The 12,628-nt window shown below is 33.1% G+C and overlaps 1 protein-coding gene across 1 annotated transcript in view; it reads right to left on the reverse strand.

Annotated features, from left to right (window-relative positions):
• The window catches only part of LOC118000954 (OX-2 membrane glycoprotein-like), a 26,716-nt gene extending 16,369 nt beyond the window's left edge, over positions 1–10,347 (reverse strand). The window contains exons 1-3 of the mRNA XM_034990863.1: positions 10,278–10,347; positions 3,786–4,124; positions 2,798–3,097 (exon numbers count right to left, since the gene is read on the reverse strand). Of these exons, the coding sequence (XP_034846754.1) occupies positions 2,798–3,097; positions 3,786–4,124; positions 10,278–10,347 (709 nt within the window). The remainder of the gene's footprint in view (positions 1–2,797; positions 3,098–3,785; positions 4,125–10,277) is intronic.
• Between the last annotated feature and the right edge of the window lie 2,281 nt (positions 10,348–12,628).

Here is a 12,628-nt window from a genome sequence, read left to right on the forward strand (position 1 = left end):
TAAATAAATAAATAAATAAATAAATAAATAAATAAATAAATAAATAATGGTGGTAGTAAGTCCGGGGGGAGGGTGGAAGAGATAATTAAAGAAACAGGACTTCTAAATTATTATTCCCAGATAGATTTGACAAGATATTACTTTCATAAAGCAGGAAAATTGGGTATAAAAAAATTAAATCAATTTTAATTTATAAAATTAAATCTTAAGTTGTAAAAGCAATTCAAAATTATAAATCTGTCAAAAGAAGGGAAAATTGAATGAAAGAGTTTAAAGATAATTTTTAAAAATCTCCCTGATATTATGAGGAAAAGAAAAAGAGACATTTTTTAAGAAGAAAATAAAATTCAATTGAAATGTTTTAATGCCCACTTAACGAAGTTTATAAAAAGAGAATAAATTAAGTGAACAGGTGTAAAATTCTCAAAGAAATGAGAAAATATTCAGAGTTGAAGGATTTGAGTCTCAAATTGAGTGAGCTCACCAAATGGCAATTACATTAAAGTATTAAAAATAAGATAAAATACCTTAAAAATAGCACTAGGAAGTTTCAGAACTCTAAGGATAAAGAGAAAATACCATATTATCAAAGAGAAGATACAGTTACAATTATCTGATTGACATTTGGTTTCTCAGCAATAACAGTGGATGATCAAAGACAACGGAGGAATACTCTACAAGATCTGTGGGCAGAAAGGTGGTTAAACTAAAGTGGTGTAACAAGCAAACTATTAATCACATGAAACAGCATTGTCGGACCATAGGATGGATCCTGTGGCCTGTTATCATCACTACAGAGTCACTAGGGAAATTGCCCACTGTTCTAATTCTACAGCAGAGTTGACTCTACTTGAACCAGGTCATGCTAACCTGGGGAGGCTGAAAACAATGGAAGAATAATTTATGTTGACCTGAGTATATTATGCTTTATAGTAGTTTCATTTTGTGATAGTCATTTTTTGTGCTTTATTTAGGTTAGGCCATAGGTTGTTTAATTCAGAGACTAATGAGATAACTAATGAGGTTATGGTTAGCCCATCCAGACTACGTACTAGGCTACTTATTCCAATATTCCCATAGCTGGTTATGTAGAAAAGCTGTTAAACTTCCAAAAGATGTGATGTCTCCTTCATTCATTCAAACTTTGTGATTCAATATCATTGATGGCTAGTGATGCTTTTTGGTTCTTGGATGATTGTAACAAATTATGGAGAAATGTTATCCTCACCATTTTCTTGAGTTTACACATTTTCCAAAAGTGATGAAGGACATTAACCCATAGACTCAAGCAGCTTAGGAAAATACAAGCAAGATAAATACAAAGAACGTGATACCAAAACAATAAAACTAATGTAAAATAAATACAAGGAGAAAGTCTTAAAAGCAGTAGGGGTGAAGGGGAGATACATTCCTTTCAAAGGACCAGCCATAAAACTGACATATACCTTTTCAAAGGTAATAATGAAAGTCAGAAGCCAGTAAAATACCATTGTCAAAGTGATGAAAAAAATAAAATAACTATCAAAACTGGAATCAAAAATCCCACAAAAATGTACTTCAAAAGCTAAAACATTTTACAACCAAAAATATTAAAAGAATTGGTCATCTATACATCTTCACTAAGGAAAAAACTAAAGAGAATTCTTTAAGCAGAAGAAAAATAAAAGTTTGAACATAGACAAAGAAATAAAAAACAATAGAAAGGATAAATCTAGAAGAATATTACTATGAATAACAACAATAATATATTTTGGCATTTAAATATATATATATAAAGAATTAAAATGAACAAAACATACACCAGAAACTAATAAAACACTGTGTGTCAACTATATTCAAACAAACAAAAATTTAAATTAATAAATAAATAAATGAATGAATAAATGAAATGAAATGCACAAAAAGGCAGCACCAAGAGTGATAATTCATATAAGCTCATTGCATTATCTGAAAAGTAGTAAAAATAATAAATTATATTGGCTTTAATAAGTCAAGAGATGTATGTTGTAGTCTCCAAGTCAACCACTTAAACTATTCAGAAATGTATAGTTAACAAATTAATGGAGGAGGTAAATGAAACAGAAATAAATAACCCAAAAGAATTCAGGAAGAGAAAGAAAGGGACATAAAACAGGTCAAATAATAGAAAACAAATAGTAAGATGGTAGATGAAAACCCAAATATTCCAGTATTTACAGAAAATGCTCCAGTGTCGGAAGATTAGGTGAAATATAAAAACAATTATTTAAATTTTATAAGAAATTGTATTATATAAATACAGAAACATAAATATATTTAAATTATTACTTAAATTTTTAAAGAAAATCATACCTTGTTTAACTATGGCTTTGAAACAGAGGGTACAATTGACAGAGCTTAGGTGGAAGATAGGCAAGGAAAAATGGGCAGCTAAGAGAGACTTTCTATGGTGGATGACACAAAAATAAGTTTAACCACATTGTTGAAGGTTGCAGAGGTAATCAGCAAAAGAACTGTATTGGGAAGAAAGGAACCATATTGGGAGGAGGAAAAGTTGAAGGAGATGTAAGTGAACCTGGTCTTCACTGACTGTGGAAGAAATTCAGTGGAAAGCAATTAAGAGAGACCAGTTAAAAATTTGCCATTTAAGAACAGTTACCTTTGGAAGCAGAACTGGGTTAGAGAACGTTTTCATTACTTGATTCTTTTAACCATGCATATGGATCACAATGACTTAACATTTCTAAAAATAGATGAGTACACACACACTTCTGAATTTTTAGAACATTTCCCCTTGTTGATTATTACTTCTACTTACATTCTTGTTTGACTGACAATGGAACAATCTTTTCTTCATTCCTTAGAGGATGATCCATGCGCACAGTCAGATATTGGAGACCTAGAGACCTCACAGTCTCCAAGGAGATGTTGTACATTTTAGTGATAGTCACCGTGCCATTTGGGTTCTGAGCAAAGTATTCCTTTGGTGGATTAATCAAGACTTGTGATGGGAAAAGAGATATTTGAGGAACAGGTTTTCCCACAGCTGAGTAAATAAATCTAAGAAAATCTTCAGAGTCAAGATTAGACTGGAGTTCAGTTTTTAATTCAGATACAGCTGAGACAAAAAAGGAGACACAAAATTAAATATAAAATATACGTCATACCTGATTTCTAAGGTATTAAAGATAGACTTCCCCAAATATTTATATGATGACAAAATGTTGAAGCATGTCCCTTTCAGACACCTCTCCTCATATTTTGCAAAATCTCACAATTCCATCTCTTACACCTACTATACTCCAATTTAAGAGAAATGCTTCATTATCTCCACTTTCATTCAACCTTAAAATTATCTTATGTAAACCTCCAATACTTTAAATTTTCAGCAAAATAATGAGGGGACACTATGATACTAACTATAACTATTCCCTCAACATTTTGTTAATTCTTATTCTCTAAGTCTTCTTTCTTCTTTCATTTTCTCCACTATCTCTTTTTCTTTTCCTCTCTTTCTCATTGAAAATTCTGATGCCATTCATGAACTTTATCCGCCAGATTAAAATCAATGCAGTGTAAAAGTTAGATGAGAGGTCAGAAGACCTAAATATTATGTCTGGTCCTGCACTGTGTGAAAATGGGAAAGTCACGTAACTATCATTGGCTTCCTTTTTTTTTTTCTGCTGTATAACAAAAGCATGGGTGGCCTCTATTGTAATCTTTCCTTTCTAACATTCTTTGTCTGGACCTTAACCTTGAAAGACCACATCCCCAAAATTTTGACTCTACATAAAACATTTATATACCTATAATGTTAAGGCAGATTTGTCCACCATGGCTGCCGTGTGGGAACACATTAAATAGACATTTATAGCAGGCTTCATCTTCAAATGTTACTTCACGGATAGTTATGAATGAGGAATTGGGTTCGATGACTTCACAGTGCAGCCGATCTCTGTATGGTGGAAGAATCTTTTCTCCATATATACTGCTATATGTGCCAATATTTTGTGGCAAAGAACCTTGAATCTTCTGCCAGGTAATTTGCACAACATCTGCTGGAGTTGTTAAATTGCAGAAGATGGTCACATTTTCTCCAAATACAGCTGTTTCGTTATTTTTGTATTTTATTCTGTATGGAGAATCTGAAAATAAAACCCAGTATGAATTAAGAGAAATGTACTTTCATACTACCTTGGACTTACCCTTATCATAGCACTTCCTCTCTGTTTTATAATTATCTTTTTATATGTGTCTCTTTCCCACTAGAAAATGAACTTTCCTATCTTCTTCACCAATGATTAGTAGTTTCTAAAAGTGTCTCTGGCACATACTACCTAATCAATAAATATTTATTGAGTACAAAAATTGAAACATATATTAACCAACACAAGTAATGGTAATTTTGATGACTTTCTGGAGGTTGAGTATGAATTACCTTGAGGGTGACAAAATCCTCAGGGCTCCAGGCCATAGGTTTGCACGAACCCCTCCAGGTTCTTATAGTGAAGAACCAAGAAAAATCACCTCATATCTTTGACAAAGGAAGGGGAAAGCAACCATATTAAAACAAGCCCAAACCATTTTCTATTAAAAACAACAACAGGGCGCCTGGGTGGCTCAGTTGGTTAAGCGACTGCCTTCGGCTCAGGTCATGATCCTGGAGTCCTGGGATCGAGTCCCACATCGGGCTCCCTGCTCGGCAGGGAGTCTGCTTCTCCCTCTGACCCTCCTCCCTCTCATGCTCTCTGTCTCTCATTCTCTCTCTCTCAAATAAATAAATAAAATCTTTAAAAAACAACAACAACAACAACAAAAACAAAAACAAACCTACTCTCCAGGGAAAAGACTTTACCAGATCCTTATGTTACATAGGTAGAAGGACAACGACCCTACTCTGGTTCCTGTTAGCTTTCCTGTCTTATCTAAGGTGGGAAAGGAGGAGGAAAAAAGTAAGGAAACTTGTGAAGGTCACAGCCAAGGGTCATAGGCCCACCAAAACAGCGAAATTTGAACATAAGATTTTAAAATACTTCCCTTCCTAACTCTTCATCACCACATCAATAGAGATCTAATAAAATGACACTGGATTACAGCAAGTCTCGGACTTTTATTAACAAGGAGTTCTTAGGAAAATTAAAAATCAGCAGAAGAGACAAAAACAAAAAAACTACATGAATTTGAAACCCTTGATGCAAAGACTTATAATAAACAATAAACACAACTCAACTCCTTGCCAGATTAACATAAAACCCATGCTAAAGCTCTACTTACCTTGGTTCTTATTATCTGATATATCATGTCTAGATTTCAACAAAAAAAATTATAATGCATGCTAAAAACCAAGAATAAAAACAGTCTGAAGAGACAAAGCAAGTGTCCAAGCCACAGTCAAATATATTACAGGGCAATGAAACTATTCTGCATGATACTATAATGGCTGATAAAGGACATTATGCATTTGTCAAATCATATAGAGACTTACAGCACATAAAGTGAACCTTAATATATACAATTAAAAAAATTATTTAAGAGCTTGGAGATGCCAAGGAGTGCAGACTGAAACCTAAAAATCTAACTGTATTATAAATGTATCTTATGTAGACATAAGAGTTGATAGTTATGTACACTTGATATGATATAATTAAAATGGCATTTTACCTCTGTGGTCTTCCTCCCCCAAATCCATAAGGGGCAGTCTAGCCATGAGAAAAAGATCAGACAAATTCTGATAAAGGGTAATTCTACAAAATACTTGATCATTCCCTGAAAACAGTCAAGGTCATCAAAAACAAGGAAATTCTGAGATAACTGTCATAGTTAAGAGGACCCTAAGGAGGCATGACAAATAAATGTAATGTGGTGTCTGGGGTGAGATTCTTAAACAAAAAAAGGTTAAAAATCAAGAAATACGAATAAACTGTGGACCTTAGTTATGAAAAATATATCAAATTTAATTTATTAATTATAACAAATGTACCATACTAATGTAAGATGTTAATAATAGGGAAAACTGGGCAAGATGTTAATAATATGGGAACACTGTACTATTTTCTCAGTTTTTCTGTAAGCCTAAAACTGTTTTAAAAAAATAAAATCTTTTTAAGAAATCAATTATATTTCTATATATCTTCAATAAGCAAATGGAAAAAAAATTGAAAACGCCATTTACAATAGCCTCCCCAGGTAAAAAGAAAGAAATACATAGGAATAAATCCATTGAATGATATATAAGACTTCTTTATTGAAATCTAAAAAACAAATCTGAAAAAAAAAGAAGACTTAAATAAGTGGAAAGATATATCATACCATAGTTAAGAGAAAAACCCATAAAGATGTCAATTCTTTTCAAGCTAATTTTTAGATTCCATGCAAATCTGATAAAATTTCAAGCAGTTTTTTTTTTAATTCTGGATTTGATAAGCTGATTCTAAAAAAACCCAAGGCAATAAAGTGAAGACTTACTATCCAGATATAAAGCTAAAGTAATACAATGTGATATTTATTCAAAGGTAAGGAAATAGATGAAATACAATGAAATAGTCAGAAATGGTCCCACACATATATAGTCATCTGATATATATGACAAATGGAATAGACAGTGCATAGGTGTGGGAAAAAGATTATCTTTCCAATAAATGATGCTGTGTAAATTAGATACCAATGTGGAAAAAATTATATATTGACTCCCATCTAAGACTAGAGACAAAAATCCATTTCAAATGCTTAAAAAAGTAAATTTGAAAGATAGAACATCACTTCAAAAATAAAGTATTATAGAACATCTACTTGGCTGGGGTAGCCAACAATTTCTTAAGTAGGGCATAAATCAACAGTTATTTGATGCTTTATTCCTTTTTTTAGGAATATGACATGATTAAAAAAATCAGAAGTGATAGATAGGTTTATTTTAATATTTAATAACTGCAGTCTATCAAATGATACATACTCAGAAGTAAAATAGAACCCATAGAGTAAGAGAAGATGTTTGTTATGCATATATATGACTAAGGACTTGTATTCTACAAATCAATAAGACAAAGACAGACAACTCTGTAGAAAATTGAGCAAGATACATGAATTGCACATCATAAAAAAGAATGTCTAAATGACCAATAAACATATTTAAGATGCTCAACTTCTTTAGTCATCAAAGAAATGTGAATTAAAACCCAGACTACACATGCACCAGAATGACTAACATGAAATACAAACAATACCAAATTTAGTGAAGATATGTAGAAAACACAATTCATACACACTTTGATGAGAGTGTAAAATGAAAAACCCTTTGGCCTTATAGTTGATGGTACTGTAATAGCATTTATGGTGACAGATGGTAGCTACACTTGTGATGAGCATAGTATAACACATAGAATTATTGAATCACTATGTTCTACACTTGAAATTAATGTAGCATTGTGTATCAACTATAATAAAAACAAAAGCTGAACATAAGCATATCCTATGATCAGAAAAATCTACTCCTAGATATATATCTAAGAGAAATGAGTTAAGTGGAGCACTTAACTCCAATTTATGTACAATAATGTTCATAGAATCACTATTTGTAATAGTCAAACCAAAAAATTACCTAAATGCAAATCAACAGAATTGATAAATAAGTTATGGTATTTACACAATGGAATATTATACAGCAATGAGATTTGATAAACTACATCTACTCTCAACAATATGGATAAAACTCACCAACATGTTGTTGAGCCAAAGAAACTAGATACAAGTGAATAAATGCTAAATGATTACATTTACAGCAGATAAAATGAATCTATGGTGTAAGAAATTTGGATAATGGCATTCTTAGGAAATGAAAGGAAGGGGGCATGAATAAGGATTTGGGATGCTGTTAATATTTTGTTCTTGATCTATACTGGATATGTTGGTGTAATCATGAAAATTAATCAGACTGCATACTTATGTTTGTACACTTTCCTGTATGTCTGTCTTACTTAAATGCAAAGGTTAAAAAAAAAAAAAAAAAACCTCATCTTCCTTACTCCGCTTAACTCATATTATGTTCTGTTTTTCATCCACTTCTCTTGGTTTTTATATTCAAATTATAAACAAAATTTTTTCAAATATTTTTCAAAAATTCATTGATTTATGCACACAGCATTGGAGAATATTTAAATACATATAGCATGTTTGTTGTACAAATAGTACTTCATTTGTGAACAAAAGATCTGTGATGTCTTATCTCTGCTAATTTCAAGAAGTATGGTTTTAAAGCAATCATTTACTTTTCTAAGCCTCAGGTTTTTCATCTGAAAAATGACCTTAATGATACCTGACTTACAGGGTATTGTGAGTGTGGAATAAGAATATTCGACAAGACATTTCAGTGATCATGGGTGGTATAGTCCCTGCCCCCAAAGAAAGACCCACTACAGGTTTCCCTTGCTATCTGAAAATAGAGTATTCCTGTGAAACCTTTCATAAATCCAAATGGCTTCAGGTGAAGAATATTCCCTACTTTCTGAAAGTTGCAGTTACATCATTTTGCTTTTACAAAGGACCTACATTAGTACAGAACTGCATTTCCAAATGGCGCAGTTTCCTTTTGGGTGGCAGCCTGAGTCCCTTGATATTGCTCAGGTGTCGCGAATCCTGGGGGCTTTGGAGAAAGGTTCTGGGGACTGACCCCTCAGAACCCAACCTAGGGTTAGGGTTAGGGCTTAGCGGCATGACAGGCCTGATCTACTGGCACTGTGATGAGCTTCCCAGGGTCTGAGTTGAGGTCATGGGTCAGGCGGGAGTGTCAGGCTTTTGCTTTTTTTTGTAAAAGCAAAAGTCCTCTTCAAATTTTTTTGGTTAGCAAAAACAGGTACTAATGTAGGTCATTAATAAAAGTGAAGTGATGTAATAGGAACCTTCAGAAAGCGGGGGATACCTGTAATACCTAATGAAAGTCTAAATGGTAACAAATTAGCTATCACTATTTCTGTAACAATTTCTATATTATGCTTGCCACATCTCCTTATCATTATTTGTCCACATGCTCATCTCCCCCGCTAGATTCTGAGTTACCTGATGTCAGAACCAGCCTTCTCCATTTTGTATTTTAGATGCTAAAGTAAGTTAAGAAGTAACACTCACACATACTGGTTTCCTCTTCCTGTCATGCTTCTTTTGTCCACAGCATGTGTCACTCCCATTCAACTTTTGATTGAATTATCTAATTGAATTCGAATGATACTTCTCCCGAGAAAAACTCCTTCACTAGAAGTAATCATGATTTATTTTCTCAACTAAATTCCTACAAAACATTAGTGACTGCCCTTACCATGAACCCAACAGATTTTAGATGGAATTGAATTACATATCTTTAATCAAATAATTTTAAATGACTAGAAAATATCAGGACTTGAATATTAAATCCATAATGTCTCAGGAGTACCTTAGTTTGTAATGGTAAGCAAACCCACAAAGGAAACAATGATCAGATTTAACAACATAAAAGTGAAAAACCTCATAGTGACCAAAACAAGTCAAATTCAAACTTAAAACACAAATGGGCTGCAAGAAATACTGCAAAATTAATGAAGTCACTAACTAAGTAACTAGCTAGCTAACTAACTTGCAAAGAACCCATTTGCTTCCAGCAGGTCTGTGGCCTCTCTAATGTGAGCTACTTGGGCTCACTCCAGAAGCATTGCTTATTACCTTTCTTTCATTCTCTGTTTACTAAGTCATTGTTTCAGATATGCTCAACTTAAACTGTTTGCTAGTTGCCAACAACTTGGATAACTATGTGATTAACATGCAGACTGAAACATAATGCTCTACTCCTGTAATTTTACAAAAGTGAAAAGACCACCCTGGTATTTATTTGCCATTGATTTCCAACCACAAAGCATTTGCAAGAAAAAGTGAAGAGTTACCTGATCCTTGTACCCAAATGGGAAGCATGAGGAGCTGGAGAATGAACTGGAGTGGAAAACCCATGAAATTTATAAAATCTTCACTAACACATGGAGTATTTTATTCTCTAACTGGACTTAGTTCTGAAATGGCATTATCTTTATGGCTTCTCCGCCTTTTGGCTAAGATCAAGTGAAATGGCATTATCTTTTAAATTTCTCACCAAACTCTGTTACTAATTAACCACTGGCTCAGTCCATTAAAACTTTCCTAAACCTAAAACAAAAAACAGAAAACGAAAAACTCCCCTAATCTTGCAGCATTTGTGGACTCCCTTGTACGCACGTAATTTCTTCAACATTGTGCAGGTGGCTCTGTAGCTGTCACAGATTCAAACACAGGCTCTGAAAACTTACCAGCTAACTTGCAAGAAAATTTAATTAGCTCTTCTTTTGAGAGTGTTATTAACTTTTCCCAGTCTTTCATGTCCTGTTATTTATGTACATAATAAAATTCAAACTAATTTACCCACACTGAGTGAGGTCAAGTGAAAAGATTGCTCTCCACAGAGGCATGCTATGTTTCTAAAAATCATTCCTTTTGGCATCGAAATCCCCATGATCATCTCCTCAAACTGAAGTAGGAAATTAAAAATATAAGTTTTCTGTAAAATCATTAGTTTCAAATTAAATACTATTTATGTATTAAAATTGAAAAAAGAACAGGCACAGATTACTTTCATCTCCTCCCCTGCATAGCACTTTAAATAGAAGGAAAGCACTCTTTACCTAGTGCATTGTTTGTGTTTTTCTCTTTTAAATTCCAGTAGTCACTTACTTGCCTATTGGCATTTTATGCACACAAGCTCATACAAAGTTCCCCAGAATGGCTTCCTCTTGCTAGGATTGTGGAAAAGTAGTGCTCATTCACTACCAGTTCATAGCACACTTTAACAACGAACATTTGAAAGTAAGGAGTTTTTCCGTCCTGCACTTCTGTTATTTCTGGTTTCATTCGGTTCAATGTATTTTTAATTTCCCTCGAGACTTCCTTCAAGAAAATTATTTATTTATTTGAGGGGGGTGCAGAGGGAGAGGGAGAGAAATCCTCAAGCAGACTCCCCACTGAGCATGGAACCAGACATGAGGCTGCATCCCAGGACCCTGAGATCATGACCTGAGCCAAAATCAAGAACTGGATGCTTAGCCGACTGAGCCACCCCAGGCCCCCCAGGACTTCCTTTTTGACACCTGGATAATGAAGGGTTTTTTTAAATGTTTTCTGTGTTTGGGGGTTTTTCTGTTATTTTTCTATTATTGCTTTTTGTTTGATTCCATGTGGTCAGGGAATATACTCTCTATGCTAAGGTTTCTTTATGATCCAGGATATGGTTGATCTTGGTATATATTCCATAAGTGCTTGAAAAAAAAAAAAAAAACCATGTATTTGCTGTTGTAAGGTGGCATGTTCTATAAATATTCTTTAGATCCCATTAGTTGGTAGTGTTATTGGATTCTTCTATGTACTTGCTGATTTTCCGACTAGTTGTTCTACCAATTTTTGAGAGAGAGGCTATAATTGTGGATTATATCCCACTATAATTGTGGATTTGTCTATTTCTCCTTTCATTTCTATCATTTTTGCTTCAAATATTTTGTAGCACTGTTGTTTGGTGAATACATATTTAGGACAGTTATATCTTCTCAGTATATTGACCATTTTACCTTTTTGTGTTTTCCCTTTCTGTCTCTGGTAAGTTTGGGGGGTTTTTTTGTTGTTGTTCTGAAACATATTTAATATAGCTGACCCTGCTTCCTCTTAATTACTTTGCATGCTGTATCTTTTTCCATAATTTTATTCCAACTTACCTATATTTCTTATATTTCTATAATCTAAGTGAGTCTCTTGTAGGCAGCGTATAGCTTAGTCATGTTTTTGTTTGTTTTTTATCTATTCTACCAATCTCAATCCTTTAATTGGTGTCTATAGATCATTTACATTTAATATAATTTTTATATTTTTAAGGTTTAAGTTTGCCATTTTATTTTTCTATATTCTGTTTCTTCTCTATTTTTTCTGCCTTCTTGTAAGACACTTGAACACTCTATAATTCCATTTTAATTTATCTATGGTGTTTTGAGTGTGTCTTCTTAAAGCTTTTCTTAATGGTTATTCTAAATATTACATTTTATATGTATGTGTATATATGTATAATGTAACACATAAGTGAAGATATGTGTATATATGTGTATGTGTATACCTTATCACTGTTTACCTTATGACCTGTTTAAGGTGTCAACACTTTAGCAGTCCTAAAGAAGTGTATAAAGCTTACCTCCCTTTACATTCCTTTACCCTTTTCTATTTATACTATAATCGTTCTACACATTGCCTCTATATACATTGAGAACTACATTTGGCAATGTTATAATTTTGCTTCAACCATCAGACATAATTCAGAAAACTCTAAAGGAGAAGAAAGTCTTTTGTGTTTACCCACAAGTTTGCTTACCATGTTCTTTCTTACTTGATGATGTTCCAAGATTCCTTATTTTATTATATTTTTTCTGCTTAGAGAACTTCCTGTAGCCATTCTTTTAGGAGTAGATCTATTGATGACAAATTCTCTCCATTTTCCTTCATCTGCTAGTGTCTTGATTTCTCTTTTAATTTGTGGATAATATTTTCCCTGGATATAGATATAGGGTTCATAAGTTCATTTTTTTTTCAGCACTTGAAAATTTTGTGGCCTCCACAGTTTATCATA

This window comes from Mirounga leonina, unplaced genomic scaffold (genome assembly GCF_011800145.1).
Source record: "Mirounga leonina isolate KUSES-001 unplaced genomic scaffold, KU_Mleo_1.0 Mir_115, whole genome shotgun sequence".
Taxonomy (NCBI): Eukaryota; Metazoa; Chordata; class Mammalia; order Carnivora; family Phocidae; genus Mirounga; species Mirounga leonina.